The following is a 15,120-nucleotide window of genomic DNA, read 5'->3' as shown; positions in this document are numbered from 1 at the left end:
CTGGCACAGGTATAATCCCATTATAAAATAACTTGGCACTAACTTATATTTAGGAAAACAGCAGTATTCTGACATTGGCAACTCTGACAAGTGTCCACCATTTTTATCCCAGCACATTGCCTTGGACCCATTTGCTGGCATTACTTTGTTCAGCTATACCTCACACGTTCTTCTGCTCTTCTTCTGCTCTTTGGCCACAACTGGTACTTTAACAACATTTCCTGACAGACCTAATGTTTGACAATCTTCAAGAGGAAAAGCAAAATGGTTCTGACCTGTTGCCTGCTAGAAACTGAGAACTCATTTTGGATATGCATTATGTAAACATGATCACCAGAAAGGCGATTTCAACCATGGGTCTGCACATCACTTCCATAAATTAACTACCCTGGCACTATTGGGGTCAGAATGTCTTCTAACCTACTTCCTATCCATTCCCACGGATACGCATGAATTCTCAACTGAACAAAACAAGTTTTTCTCAGTCTGCATCATTTATCTGAAACCAACACATTTCCTGACTCTCCAGGTAGTGTTACTCTGCCTAAATGGAGCTTCCTCACAGACATACCAACACTGATTTGTCCTGTCAATTTGAGAGGATCACATCTTTACCACATCTTATCTTATCTTAAATGAAATTTGTAAAGCGCACTGACACCATAAGTTTCCTGGCGCTAAAAGAGAGAGTGCTGGGATTACAGGAGGCGGATTAACCAGTTAAAGTGAAGAGCCGGGTTTTCAGAAGTTTCCTGAAATTCAATAAGGAACAGCTTGATTTAACTGACATGGGGCAAGGGTTCCATAATTTGGGGGCCAGGTGGGCAAACCTACGACCACCAAACTTTTTGAGCTTTACTGTGGGGACGACCAGCAGGTGAAGATGAGACGAACGGAGGTTGCGTACCGGACGGTACTGCGTGATCAGTGTTTTCAGGAAGGCAGGACTAGTGCAGTAAAGAGCCTTAAAAGTCATGCAGCCAATCTTAAAGGCCGCCCTTTGCTCAACTGGCAACCAGTGTAATTTACGCAGTAATGGTTTCGCTGATTGCCACTTTGGAGTTTTATAGATGAGTCTGGCAGCCTGGTTTTGTACAATTTGGAGGCGGCGAAGCAATGACTGAGGGAGTCCAAAGTATAGGGAGTTCGAGAAGTCAATGCGGGATAGTACGAGAGAGATCACCACCTGGACTAGTGCCGCATGTGGTAGTAGATGGGCTATTTTGCGGATTTTACGCAGTTGAAACATGCTGGAGGAGATCACAGCCCCTACTTGAGCCTTGAGGGAGAGCTCCGCGTCGATGATGACCCCCAAGCTCTTTACCACACTTGCCGGGGTAGGGGGAGAGCCCAACTCCTTTGGCCAGAATTGAGGGCCCCAGTATGCTGGGCTATTTCCCAGAAGGATGAGCTCCGTTTTCCCCGGATTTAATTTCAATTGGTTATGGTTCATCCACAGCTGAATACGAGTCATCACTGCTTGAAACATTTTTGCGGCATCAGGGGAGTCGAGAGGGAAAATGATTTGCAAATCATCAGCGTAGTTAAACACTGTGATATCCCACCTCTTGAGCGCGTGGATCAATGGCCGGAGGTATAGATTAAATAGAAGGGGGGAGAGAGAGGAGCCTTGAGGGACTCCGCAAGTCGTGGGTACCATAGCTGCCGTAAAAGAGCCCAAACGAACGGCTTGTGCTCTACCGGTGAGGAAAGACTCAATCCAATTGAGGGCAGGTCCCAGGATGCCGGCCTGTCCGACACGGTGGAGAAGAATGTTATGGTCCACCGTGTCGAAAGCAGCCGACAAGTCCAGTAACACCAGGGCCTGAGGTGAGCCTTTATCGGCGTTCTCCCTCAAGGCATCCAATACTGCCAGGATGACAGCCTCGGTGGAATGGGCCGGCCTAAAGCCGGCTTGATTAGGTTCAAGATAGCCGGAGCTCTCAATAAAATTTGAGAGGCAGCGAGTAACGTGAGCCTCGAGGAGCTTGGACAGGTAGGGCAAGAGGGAGATGGGGCGATAGTTGGAGGGATCAACAGGATCCGCCCCTGGTTTCTTCAGCAGGGGCACTAAGGTGGCCTTTTTGAAGCAACTGGGGACCGTGCCGGTGTTGAGAGAGGCATTCAGTAGGGGCAGTATGCACTCCGGTAAAGTGAGGCAGACGTCCCGAAGGACAGAGGGGGGGCAGCAATCATTGGGGGACCCTGATTTAACACGGGTCGCAAACTCAGCCAGGGAGTTGGGATTAAGAATAGGGAACTGATTGAGGGACAACTGATTGATGGGCGAAGTGTCTAATAGCCCTACCGGAGTAAAAGGAGGAATGGAATTCTTAATATTAACAATTTTTTCGATGAAAATGAGTTCAGGGCATCACATGTCTCTTGGGATGGGACCTGAGTGGGGAGGATTCGGTCGTCCGTAGTGAGCTCATTTATGATTTTAAAGATTTCTTTAGATTTGTTGTCAGCTGCAGAAATTGTCAGAGATGTGTGAGGATTTGGCCAGGGAGATCGCGCCTTTATAGTCTTTACGAGCCGCCATGAAGAGCAGTCTGTCAGAATCAGAGTAATTGCGTCTCCAAATCCGTTCTAATTGACGCACCTTCAATTTCTGTTCTTTGAGGGCGCTAGAAAACCATCTATGGGAATTACTGTGTCTGGTGCGTGGGAATTTGGTAAGAGGGGCAAACTGATCACTGGCCACCTTTAACCAGTTGTAGATGTCCCCTTCCATCGTCTCGACATTGGTGTCGATGTCAGTGGTAGGCCGAGACTTGGCCAGGGCAGCAAGAAAGGCTTGGGAGTCGTAAGAACTCCATTTACGTGATGACCCTCCTGCCAGGATAGGGGCCTTGACCCTGCCACTGACAGTGATAGTGGTGTCGATTAGATGGTGATCGGACCAGACACAGGGGGAGACAACTGGGCAGGATAGTTCTAGCTCGTGAGTCCAGATGTGGTCAAGGGTGTGACCATTAATATGAGTAGGCACAGAGATTTGTTGGGTAAGATTGAGGCTGGTTAGAGCATCAAACAATTCGGTTGCATGAGGGCCAGCTTTCTCATCATTGAACCAATAATTAAAATCTCCGAAGAGAGCTATTCTGGCGTGGTGTATCATTAAATTAGCCAACTGTTCTGTCAAGGAGATAGGAAACGAGGGCATAGGGTGAGGGGGCCGATATAGAAGTTTAAATGTAAGGGCCACAACCTCTGTTTCTAGACTGATGACAAGATTATCCACCTCTGGGAGGAGAAGGGAGGCAGAGGAGATGAATTTAAGTTGTTTACGTATGATGGCTGCCACCCCGCCCCCAGTACGGCCTGGGGGACGGTCGACATGGAGGATGTAATAATCTGAGGGAAGGGCTGCAAGAATGTCAGGGTAGGAATCAGTCGTTAGCCAGGTCTCTGTGATTAGCAATATGTCAGGTTTTTCAGTGGTAAGGAGGATGAAGATGTCTAGGTGGTGTTTTACCAGAGAGCGGGTGTTCAGATACATCACGCGAACAGGTGTCACCCTCCTTGCGGACCCCGTACCGTGCTTGCTGCCCTCCGGATTGCTGGATGCCCTACGAGCAATGCCAGCAGCATTGATCCACCTTACTGCACCAGGGGAGAGCGGCAGATGCGTAGTTTGTAACTGTCTGAGGGTGTTATCTGAGTAAGAGAGGAATTGGCCAGCATCCCGGGCACCTGGGCCCGGCCTGGCGTGGACGGGCGCAGACGGGCTTGCCTTCGGTGCGCCCGCTGCGCCGGTCCGCTGCGCTCCCTGTAGGGGGGGCCCATTTTATAATTGCTGGGGCGGGAAGGGCCGAGCACTAGACCGCTCGCCCGTTTACGTGGGATCCTGGTGATTCACCAGACTACCATTTATCACAAGGTCCATCTTTCAATGTACAGCTTTACACTGAAGGTAGTGATATGGCTCAACCAATCAGTGAAATGATTTCAGGAGCCTAGGATTCTTTAGGATAAGGGTGCAGAGTGGGACCAAGTAAACCCAAATGTAAGCGCTAAACTGTGGGCTATTGCACAGTGGCATCTTCAGGTGAATTGAAAACAGATCATATCTGGTCTGATACTCTCTCTGGTTGTAACTATGAAACCTCACTCTTACTCTTGTCTCTCCACTGGACACACTGTCTATCCAGCCCTACTCTATAGTGACATCAGACACTCGCTGGCACAAGAAATGCACACACCCACTGGCCCTGCGTAAATGTACTCTCATTACACAGTCAAATTCTCTATATAAACTTGTTGAGACTTTCACTAAGGGAACTTTTCAGAAGTCCCGGAGAAGACTGGAGTGAACTGGCTCAGATTTTGACAGTCTTTTACCAGTTTCACCCTGGTGCTTTATCTTACTCCGGAGCTCACACCTGTGCACCTGGTACACACCTATATCTCTTGACCTTCAGGGTAATGAATTCAAGCAGGTTAAGGTTTACTCAGCGTTGCGTTTTTAAGGTAGAGCCTCAAACTCAGTAGACCAGGATTAATAAAAATCACTGTTCAACTAGCACTTTTATGCAAGAGGAAAAGTACTTCATTTCTCCACTCAACACAATAATGAACACAAAGTCAGAAGGCAAAGTTAAAAATACTTGTGTGAGAGGCTGATGCTGTTTAACCAGCGACCAGGAGTGCAAACCTAGACATGTGCCCTAGCAGTGAATAAAGAGGACAGCCTCTTTTTTTTTAACGTTTCCAGTCTACCCTTCCTAAGGAGGATGATCATTTTCTGGAGAGTAAAGGCTTCAAAAACAGTAGTTCCCTTCAGTGTTGCACCTTAGCACTGCACCTCACTTGACAGTTGTTTAGCTTTCATGCAAGGTTGGTCTGGGGGGGAGCCCGGCCGAAGTGGTGCACACCTATAACAGGACTGTGCTGACCCTGTCCCAAGCAACTTTTGCTTCCACCAACATGAAAACTTCCAGTGGACGAGGGTGGAGAAATAAGATGCTGGTGCAAGGGACGTGACCTATTCACTGTATGCAGCTCGGTCAAGTGAGTCTCTGGTGCAGAAGCGCTCTCTGGGGTCCAGGTCAAAAACTCCCACCCCAAACAAAGAGGAGCTCAAACCGAATCATCACAGAGGATCCCCTCAAGACCAAAGTCACCATCACTTATGGTGACTGATGATCTTTAACACCAAGCCTCATGAGGTGAGTTACTTATTTCCTAGTGCAAGCTACCTGCTGTGCCCCTCTTCAGCAGTCTGTCACCTCCTTTCCACAATCCAGCTCTTCTAATAGAAGGCTGCATAGCTTCCAGGTTACTGTTCCCAAAACTGGCAAAGGGAAGTTGACAGTCCGAGAACTAAACACTGACAAAGGAAAGTGTTTCACTGTTTCCAGTTGTGAAACCACGGATTCTACTGCCAAGAAGTCACAGAAGATAGGCGGAGATGGGAGTCTACTGTTAAGTTAACCCAAATTAAGGGGGCAAATGAGGGTGAGGATGCCCCACTTAACTAACTGGGGCAGAACTTGCAAGAACCTTAAAAGGACTTCACTATCTCCAACCCTCCCCTCCTTGGAATCGGAGGTTGAATGTACTATAAAAATCTCAAGAATGGCTGGAAAAGCCCTGCAACCTTCATCTATTGTCTGGCAGGCTTGCTCCAACTGACCATCTTATGTACCACTTGAGTACTGGAAATTGAAATGGATTCCAGTATGCAGTCAACTACCACACAGCATTCACTGTCCCAGTGTACAGATTAGCTTTCTGCAAAGCAGTCTAAATATACCAACCTTAAAACATTTACCTCAGGATCCAACATCATCACTTGTGGTGAAACGGGGGTGGAGGTTGAGAAGCCAGCTCTACTGCACAGATCTCAGAGGCTAAGGCTTGGGTTAATGTTTTATATCAGTGATACTCAAAGTATGTCCCAGGGGTTGCTTGCGGCCCTCCTGACCTTTCCGTGCAGCCCCTTGCGAACAGCAGCACTGGTCTGCTGTTTACTTGACTCAGCACTAACATTCAGAATGAAAGTAACTAAGGCGTTCTGCACAACTTAACTCTAGAAACACCGTGATTTATTAAAAGACATTTTACAAGAGTGCACCGTACAAAACCCATATAGCTGACCGCCACCCTGCTGTGCAACCCTAAGTCTCGCCACAGACCATACTTTATGGCCCCTGGGAAAATGCTAGCGAGTACCCAGGGTGTAGAAGATCCCCTTAGAAACCAGACTGATAACATTTGACAGTCGCCGTAGGAATAAGCCAGGAGCGGTGACAGTGACAGCCAATACGTTTCATCTAAAATTCATCGAAGACAAACAAGGGAAACCAGAAGAAAAATAATTAGTTACGGATTTCTTAAATTGAAGCAAATGTCATTTTTGGTCCAGCTAAGGATACCTAAAATTCCGGTCTTGCTTTCAAATTGACATTCTTGGCACAATGCTGGTATAATGACCTCAGTCCTAATTTCTCATGATCTTCATTAGATCATGCAGAATTAGAGAAAAGAGTTGTGTGAGAATTGAAAGCGGACCGTGGTTGCAAAGTCATATGGAAAAATGTTTAATTTCTCATCCAATAACTAAATTCAGAAGCATATACAATGCAGAACCCTAAAATGTTTACCTTGGTCAACCACCCCCCTCACCTTTTCCCTTCCTCGTTCCATGCCTCTTCCTTTCACCTACACCATTTTAGGCTACCTACCATACACATTCTGCATTCCACACTCGCAGCTCACACACTTTTACTTATGCCCACATTCCACTCGTACCACATCTACACACTTTTCCATCTTTGATATTAAAAAAAATAGAAATAAGCAAATTCAACAAGTATTGAAAAGCTATCTTCTCATTCTAACACAAAGTCTTAGAACATTCAACACCTTCCAGGAATGTTATACTCCCTCAGTACATGTTCCAAAACATGCCCATCAACCTCCCTATGATCCAAAATCCAGGACATATTGGTGAGGACAAGGGCAACAAGTTGACATTTTTTTTACCCACTGGACGAGTAAGCCCTAAGCCCTGCAGCACCAATTCCTCAAATGCCAGTTTACACTACTATAGTGAAGATTGTGTGCCAAGAAAGGAAATATTTGAATTCATCCATAGAAAGTTGCTCACATTTCTATATGATCGTTAACATTAAAGCCTTTAGTATTAATGCAAACTCTAAGAAAATGCAGTAGGCTATGAGCTCAACGAACATTACAGACAGTGGTTCCAGTACAACAGGTCCTTGGTTGCCAAATGTAACAATTGAGGCTCTTTATAATGCCTACACAATGCGCCCTAATTATATGCAAAATACACATAGAATAGCATGAAAGTAAGATTGACTAATAATTTTTTGCTTTCACAATAAAATGTACACAGAAAAATTTGCAACTTTACGTACAATATCTGAGGCATCATTTCTTAAAACATGTTTAATGCATATACAAGAATAAATCGATAGTTGGTCTAAAACCATCATCCATGGGCAACTTAAAAATAATTAGGGGTCTGAAGCTTCAAAAAGAAAACAACAAAAAGTGCACCTAAGGGTACAAGTCCTAGCCTTGGTGCAGACTTACAACTTTCAGGAATTCACTGGAGTATAAAAAAGCAGGCCTGAAAATTGTACTTCTAAAACTTTTGTGGATTCCATTTTCAAATAGGCAAATATACAAGTATCTATTTAGTGATGTCATAATCTGCAGAGATTGCAAATTTTCTTTCCCTACACCTACCTTCCCCCCGCCCTGTAAAAGGTTTTACTCTTGCACTGAACAGTTTTAAATTTCCAACGTTTTCCAGGGTAGGAAGAGATTCAAGAAAATGAATATGCCTGAATGCTTGTGGGTGTGCACAGATGTAAATTATGGCAACGCTTCCAAACGACTTCCAGCTCCACTAAGTAAATTTGCAGATGGTGGCAAAATCAGGGCCTAGTAAGAATCCAAACTCTGGTAAGAGCCCAAACATAATCAGGCAATTATCAGAGTTTTGCCAGAAAACTGCCACAATTTGTCACCTTGCTGTATGACCCCAAAAAGGTACAAGTGGCTTTTTAAAAAAAAAAAAACAGGGCAAGTACATTTCTGCAGTACATCTTCCCTAGGACAAGTTAATATTTTATAAAAATCCACACCCATCTTCCCTTCCTCATTATTCCACCCACACATTCATACGTGATCACAGAATGTAAAGCATCAACTACCTTTTTAATAATGATAGGAATAATTAATTTGATGCAGGCTGTGGATACCATATTGAATTGTAAATGCTGGTGAAGTGTCAACCTAATGACTTCTGAAACCATGGTGCAATGAGAATGTGAAATAAAGCCTAAATCAGATCAAGCAGTACTACAAGTATCTAAGAGAAATAATGCAGTACAATGTCTTCAACTTAATTCTCTTTACATATTGCTTCAGGTGCACAAGATCAAGAATCAGTTAGTACCCTACTAGAGTAACTTTACCAAAGGATTTTGGAATAGAAATGTTCTAGTTTCTTCAAGAGGTTCCGGATTCAATGTCTTGTTACTTGGGAAAGCCTAGATTCCTTCAGCAATACCTTCCCTTTTGCGGAGACTAGTACTGAATTACAGCAGGGATGATGGCTCAGTTAGGTTAACACTTGCAGGTGACCCATACTGTGATCTGAAGGTCATATATTCACATTTCAGAAAGGCAGACTCAGATTTCCACCCTTTTGACAGCGGTCAATGGAGTACAATAAAAATGTGAACCGTATTAGTTGAAATTTATAGCAATTTGAGGAAGTGCAGTATTTAATACTTCATAAAAAGCCATTAATCAAGGTGTCTGCTCCCAGAGGACTAAAAGCAAATATGATGCCTTGACCAGCCCTGACCACTCTCTAGATGTGCAGAGCTAATGTAGACTGCCCAACACCCAGGAAGAGAAACTAACACAGCAGATGTGCTGGGAAATAATTTTCTTCCAGACCAATTCATTTAGCTAAGAACATAGCCAAACACTGCTTGAACTCTAAGAATCACGTAACCCTCATCACTCATACATACAGATTAGCATATAACTAATGGATTGATGCCCAGTTGTAGCAGGAAAAGAGTATTTTACTCACTGGGATATCGAGGATTTGATTCTCACTACCAGATTTGCGTTCAGATCTTCTCTTGAGGGGAGAATCCACACCTAGGAAACAGAACAAAATGCAGTGGGTTTGTGTAGAGCTCATATATGCTGCCGTGGCTATTAGAGCTTACAATTAGACCAGCAGATTACATAAAATTCAAGTTGTCTGATTTGGTTATGACCCAGGAATTAGATGCTTCGCGATGAACCCTGGCACAGTGTTTATGGCGAATCATGTCAATCTCTTTGTTTAAAGAACATTCCAACAATCCCTGCTTCAACTGAGAGAAAAGCACACACTAGTCCCCTTCCGGAAAGCATACAAGTTCAGGCTTCCTTGCTAATACCTCTGTTTCTTTAGCATTTCAACCTGTTAAGTTTTCCCTCGCACCTAAATATGGTTCACATTAGAATACGGTCTGGTGATATTTACTTGCCTATCAAGAACCAATGTGAAAAAAAACGTACAAAGTTCTTGAACAGCATGGGCAGACCAAATGAAAACCAAGATGGGCCCAACAAACAGGCATAATGAGATATTGACGAAGACAAAAGGTAAGAGACTCAAAAGTACACAGGCCTACATACATACATACATACATGTTCACTAGGCAAAGCTAAATTTGACAGTAAGCAATTGACTTTCAAACCAAAACCGAACCACCAGACCTGATGAACACACTCATAGGGGTAAGGAGGAAGGGCTCGGTGAAACAGCTTACAGATCAGTCAATATGTTTTGATTGCTGATTTCCGCAGGCCATGCCATAATGGCGGTACTACCAATCTGAGAACATCCACTGGTCAAAAAGCGCCTATGCTGCATTAGATTATCCCTTCCTCCGGAGCCCAGGTAATTGGTCTTTTGTGATGTTAATAAGGTTTTGGATCTCGTCTTCATGTCCAAGTAATAGGTACATCTACCGGAAACAGTTTGAAGCCAAACTGGCCACTCTGTTGTGCCTGATCTCCTGCAGGAGTGTGCCTGATGTTACAGCCATGGACATTACAGAAAGATCATTTACTCCAGAAGGGGTCACTTTCATGTTGCTTGACAGACTAAATGTAATTTCCGTGTGATTTCATATCCTGCTTTTCCTTAGTCACCCAAGTTGTGCTTTGTAAGATGCATCAAGGCCTATGACACTATGACGGCAGAGTCACATCCTCACAGTGAGAAGCACCTGTTGATCGCTTTGAAGAGACCTTTACGAGCAGTCTCATCACCAAGCATCGCAAGATGGGTGGGGTGGATAATGCAGGAAGCTGGAGTGGATACCAAGAATTACGGACTACCCTCCGCTCAAGGCACAATGGCCTCAAAAGCCTTTGCTTTGGGAACCTGCTTGGAGAATATTCTGAATGCAGCAGATTGGTCCTTGAATTCAACCTCCTCCAATGCTGCTATGGTGGTGCAGAAGCTTTAAACTAGCATAATCCTGCCATAGAATAAAAAAAATCCAGCTATCGTAACGGAAAGTTTCAATTGTAGTAAGGACTTTGAGACTAGCATTAGCCCATCCTCTCATGAATCATGACCCTCCCAGATGATTGGATCAGCTTATTGATGTAAGTAAGGCTGGTATTTTCAATTTGGTGTCATTGTTACAGGATGATTCACCATGTTGCAAGCGTTCATGATTTCTTTACCGTTGGCTTATACGGTTATAGCTGGGTGCAATACTTTCCAGCATAAACAAGTGCTCTCTAAATTACAGGACCTGGACCTCCAAGCAAGAGTAAGAATCTTCCACGGTCGACTGGATTGCAGGAAGAAAGAGGGCGATAGAAGAGGGATAACACCTTTTACAGAGGCTGCCAGCACATGTTTAGATATGAACTAGTTTATTTGGAAATTCATTGTTCCCTTGGGGTTATGGGAAATGAAGTTTCCTCTTGTTGGTGACACTGTTATGGTGGCCGCTATTCAAATAAATCAAGAAAGAAGAGCATAATCCTCGCCTCTGAGTCCTTAAAAGAATTGAAACTTCCCGCTATGATAGCTAGGAAACTTTTTATTCAAAACGATAAACTGCATTTTCAGCTTAAGCATGAAGAGCAGTGGGATGTACTTGTGTTTTCCAGATCTGGTTAAACTATTGCCTGCAATAAAAAAAAATAAAAAAAATTAAATGGCAGCTTTGGAAAGTTGCAACTTTTTTATCTGAGTTTTCAAGTAGCCGTTTCTGATCCAAACTGTTGCTGTCCTCAAGACAGCTTGCTGCACTCCTGTGCAGATGTGAGACGACTCTGAGGAAGAGGAACAAAGGATTTACCGAAGGAAGGAGTTATGACCTCCTCTTGGCAGGATGCCCATAGTGGGTGTGAGTTCGGGCAGCGAGTTTCAAAGGTGACGCCGCCTTTGAGGGGAAAATGCTAGTCACACTAGGAAAGGGCTGCTCCTTTGTTTAGGCAGGCAACCTGGCATCACAGAAGAGAGGAAACCCGTTATCGAACCCGATTCCCCAAGGGCAATGTAGCCAGCACATAGCCACACCCATGGCTGGACTAGGGAGTTCCACACACCAAGAGAAGGGTTTGGCCATGAGGGCAGAATAGTGTTTTCTCGGATAGCTAGATGACACTTCACAGGAAGTCATCAGGCAACCTGGCTATTCAGTTGCATCTACCCTTTTAGTTCATAGCCGGCATAAAAGTGGCACCCCTGCCACCCAAAACTCATATCACCAATGACTTGGAAAGAAGACTAAAGAAGAACTGTCCTGCTGTTCCTTGCACCCAGCAAAGGGAGGTTGCACCAGTGCCTCACTCGTGGGAAAGTTGCCCATGGGTGCCAGGCAGAAGAAGGGACTCTGAGATTCAGTTGGCTGACTCAGGGCAACAAATTGTGGGAAGGCTGCACCCTTGAGAGCCCGGTGCCAGGAACTCTAGCTACTGCTGGCTGCCGAGGTACAGCATGAGAGACCTAATCCTGACCTTCACGAGATGCCCCCAAATTTGTTAGACCTGGAAGGCTGTCGGAGTGCCTTCTGGGCACCCTGCAAGAAAGTTATTGCCAACTAAAGGAAACTGCTGGGATTGCTGTTACCCGAGAACAGAAGACAGGTGGCAAACAGTCCTATGCTGAGCTTACCCAGACACTATGGTAGATCAACCACTGAGACCAAAGTTGCCACCCCAAGCTTGAGGACCACAGGAAGAACCCCCTGCACCAGATCAGCATTCATTCAAAGCATCATTGGCATCTTTATCCCTTGCATCAGGACTACTTCCACTGACTTAAATAGTGGCCCTTTCTAAAGATTCTTAACTGGACTGGAGACTGCTAAAAGGGGCAGGTAGCTGTCCCACTTGGCCAGTTTCGTCCCTGCTACTAGCCCCACCTCGGATTTGGCCTGTCCTACAGTGCTAGATAGCTGTTTTCAAGTTGCTTGTCATAGCTAACCCCAACAGATATTGCTGTTGGTGACCATGATTTTTTGCACTGAATGAAAAAGCAGGGACTTATTGTTTCTTTTAAGAATCATATCCCTAGTGGATACTGCCGGTAGATTTCAGTTGTTGAGGTGTCAATGTAAAGACAAAAATATATTCTATTTCTATGAATTGGTGTTGGGTTTTTCTTGTGTAGTGTTTTTTTTTGTTTACCGTTTCGTGACTTCTAATTACTTTACACTTGTTTCTTTGATAAAGTCTGACTGCTCTGTGCCACAGCTACCCAGGACTGGGGTAAGGTTTTACAAACAACCTAACACGACCTTATACTGAATTATGACATTATTGCACAGAGGCTGCACAACCACTCCATATAATAATCCACATCCTCACAATTATGTACACAGCCCAGGCCACACTAGTACAAAATTAAATGATGTGCAGAACATCTAGCGATGCCGGTGGGAATACTATACGCAGATAAAATTGGCTGGGTGTAATCAAGGTCACTAGGACTGCTGACATGGTAAAATGTCAAAGTATCACACAAAAGACACACATATTACACATCTACATCTAAAACATGGAAATGTCACAATCAATATGCAAGCTTGACAGCTGTCATATCCATTCACTGCATCACTCCTTGCCAATATTGATCGCCATGCTGGTCCTTGTAGCAAGCCACCCGGCACTGACGCAGTGCCATCACGCATTCCCCTCACCCTGACAGGAAGGCGCTACATAAAGGGCAAATAGAAGCAAACACAGCACATTATCTCAGTGCCTAGTTAGCCACCAACTAAGGTTCTGTGTGGATCAAGCTGGAATGCAATGCTGCGTTACACCTCCCAGGGCTAGCTGCCACACTACACTGGTAATGAGGAAGGTCCAACTGGAGGGGACACGTCCATCGTCTTGCATCAGGTAGGTTATGTGAGAGCTTCTGCTGCCATAGCGGTAGACGCAGCCAGGCATTGTCCTCACTCCTTCACCCTCTACTCGATGACGGCTCATGTTAATCAATGGCACAGCACAGAAGGGTATTGCCAATAACAGGCTCTCTTGCTTTTTGAAACTGTAGTTCATAGGATTGGACATAGAAGGGAATTTTCAAGAGAAACAGAAACATGTGTACAAGAGACCACACATATGACGCAGAATATGGACAAAGAAAGGGGAGAGGAAAAAAAAAAAGTACATGAAATGGTGCTTCTCCTCTTATTACTAAAGGTGTATACAGTACTACCATTTTTTTTTTTTTAAAAAGACGCAAGAAGGTGCTAGATCCCAGCGATAATCTGGGCTCATCAAGGATATCTACAAGACACAGGTGCTGCTATCTCCCAATCAAGAGTGCTCACTTAGGTCTAAGTGCTCGCCTAAGGCCTGCCATGATCTACTTGATCAAGGAGGATAACAGCCTGACAACACCAACACCCCAGCAGCACCTCAGGTAGATGGGTGAAGGGCCTCCCCAGAACTCCTACTCACCATGTGGTAGCCAGAGTCAAACCTTAGCTACCTTTGAGCGAGTGACACAATCACCTTGGTTCCACTTCAGTGATGCTTATGAATAGCTCAACAAATACTTTAGTCATTAACAAAAAAACAAAATTAAAGTAAACTATCCTTAATCCTACACTAAGCCTGAGAAGAAATGTTCAAGCTTTTTTTTTTAAATCTCCCTGATACTGGAGGTGAAAACAACTAAAATAGAACCATTACGGTTTTAGATGCTCATTTTAATACTCACTGTTTGAAGACTTTAAGCAATTCAAACAAGCAGAGGCAATGCCAATAGGTCTTCTTATGCATGCACTGCCAGGCCAGACCAAAAAATCCATGTACATTTGTGATTGCCCTCCTCCCACCTGTGCTGCTGCCAGAGAAAAATGCCATAAATCATCTAGTTATCCACAACACTTTAATAGCATTACAATGAGCATGCGTGTGCCCCTCAAAGTTTACGGTCAAGTAGCTAAATAAATAAAATTACCAGAGCTGTGAGGAGAGCAAGCATTTTTTTTGTGGAAGCACGCTTCTGCTGAATCAAAACATATACTCCTGTCTCCCAACATAGGGACGAAGCCAAAGACCCTTTCCTGGGGACTCTCACATAATTGTCTGGCGACAACAGCGCTATTACGTCAGACAATAAAAAGGACTTAATTGACTGCTTCAACGTCAGACTAAAGGAACTTGCAAGCACAGAAACCAGCCCTAACAAAGACGTTAGAATGCAGAACTAACAGGGGTGTTGTTCATCAGTTCTACTTTGCCTGATACGCAGACAGCCTGGCGAATCTAAACTTAGAAGATCCTACACCACCGATCTGTAGGAATCAGCTTATGCCAAACTCTCTATAAGAACTGGAGGGGCCTTATCACATCAAGATCAATTGAAGGCACCACAGCATGAAATGTATGTCACCGAGAAAGAAAGCTGCAGATCCTGATCTGCTGAACCTCACTCTGCAGCAGAGGATGGAACGTGCTTGAACTGTGACAGAACGAATCATGTTGCTTACATGGTGTGCGGGAGGTTGGGGTGTTGTCAGAAAATGCAGTAATCCCATTAAGATGGTACCCCCCAATCAACCAGCCAGACTCCAGGAAGAGGTC

General features: G+C 44.6%; 1 protein-coding gene across 2 annotated transcripts in view; it reads right to left on the bottom strand.

Annotated features, from left to right (window-relative positions):
* The window catches only part of CDCA5 (cell division cycle associated 5), a 92,233-nt gene that overhangs the window by 61,200 nt on the left and 15,913 nt on the right, over positions 1-15,120 (bottom strand). For both annotated transcript variants that reach the window (XM_078660779.1, XM_078660780.1), the window contains exon 2: positions 9,089-9,159. In XM_078660779.1, the coding sequence (XP_078516905.1) occupies positions 9,089-9,159 (71 nt within the window). The remainder of the gene's footprint in view (positions 1-9,088; positions 9,160-15,120) is intronic.

The sequence above is a fragment of the Lissotriton helveticus genome, chromosome 9 (genome assembly GCF_964261635.1).
Source record: "Lissotriton helveticus chromosome 9, aLisHel1.1, whole genome shotgun sequence".
Classification (NCBI taxonomy): Eukaryota; Metazoa; Chordata; class Amphibia; order Caudata; family Salamandridae; genus Lissotriton; species Lissotriton helveticus.
This window is presented reverse-complemented; position numbering and strand designations above follow the sequence as displayed.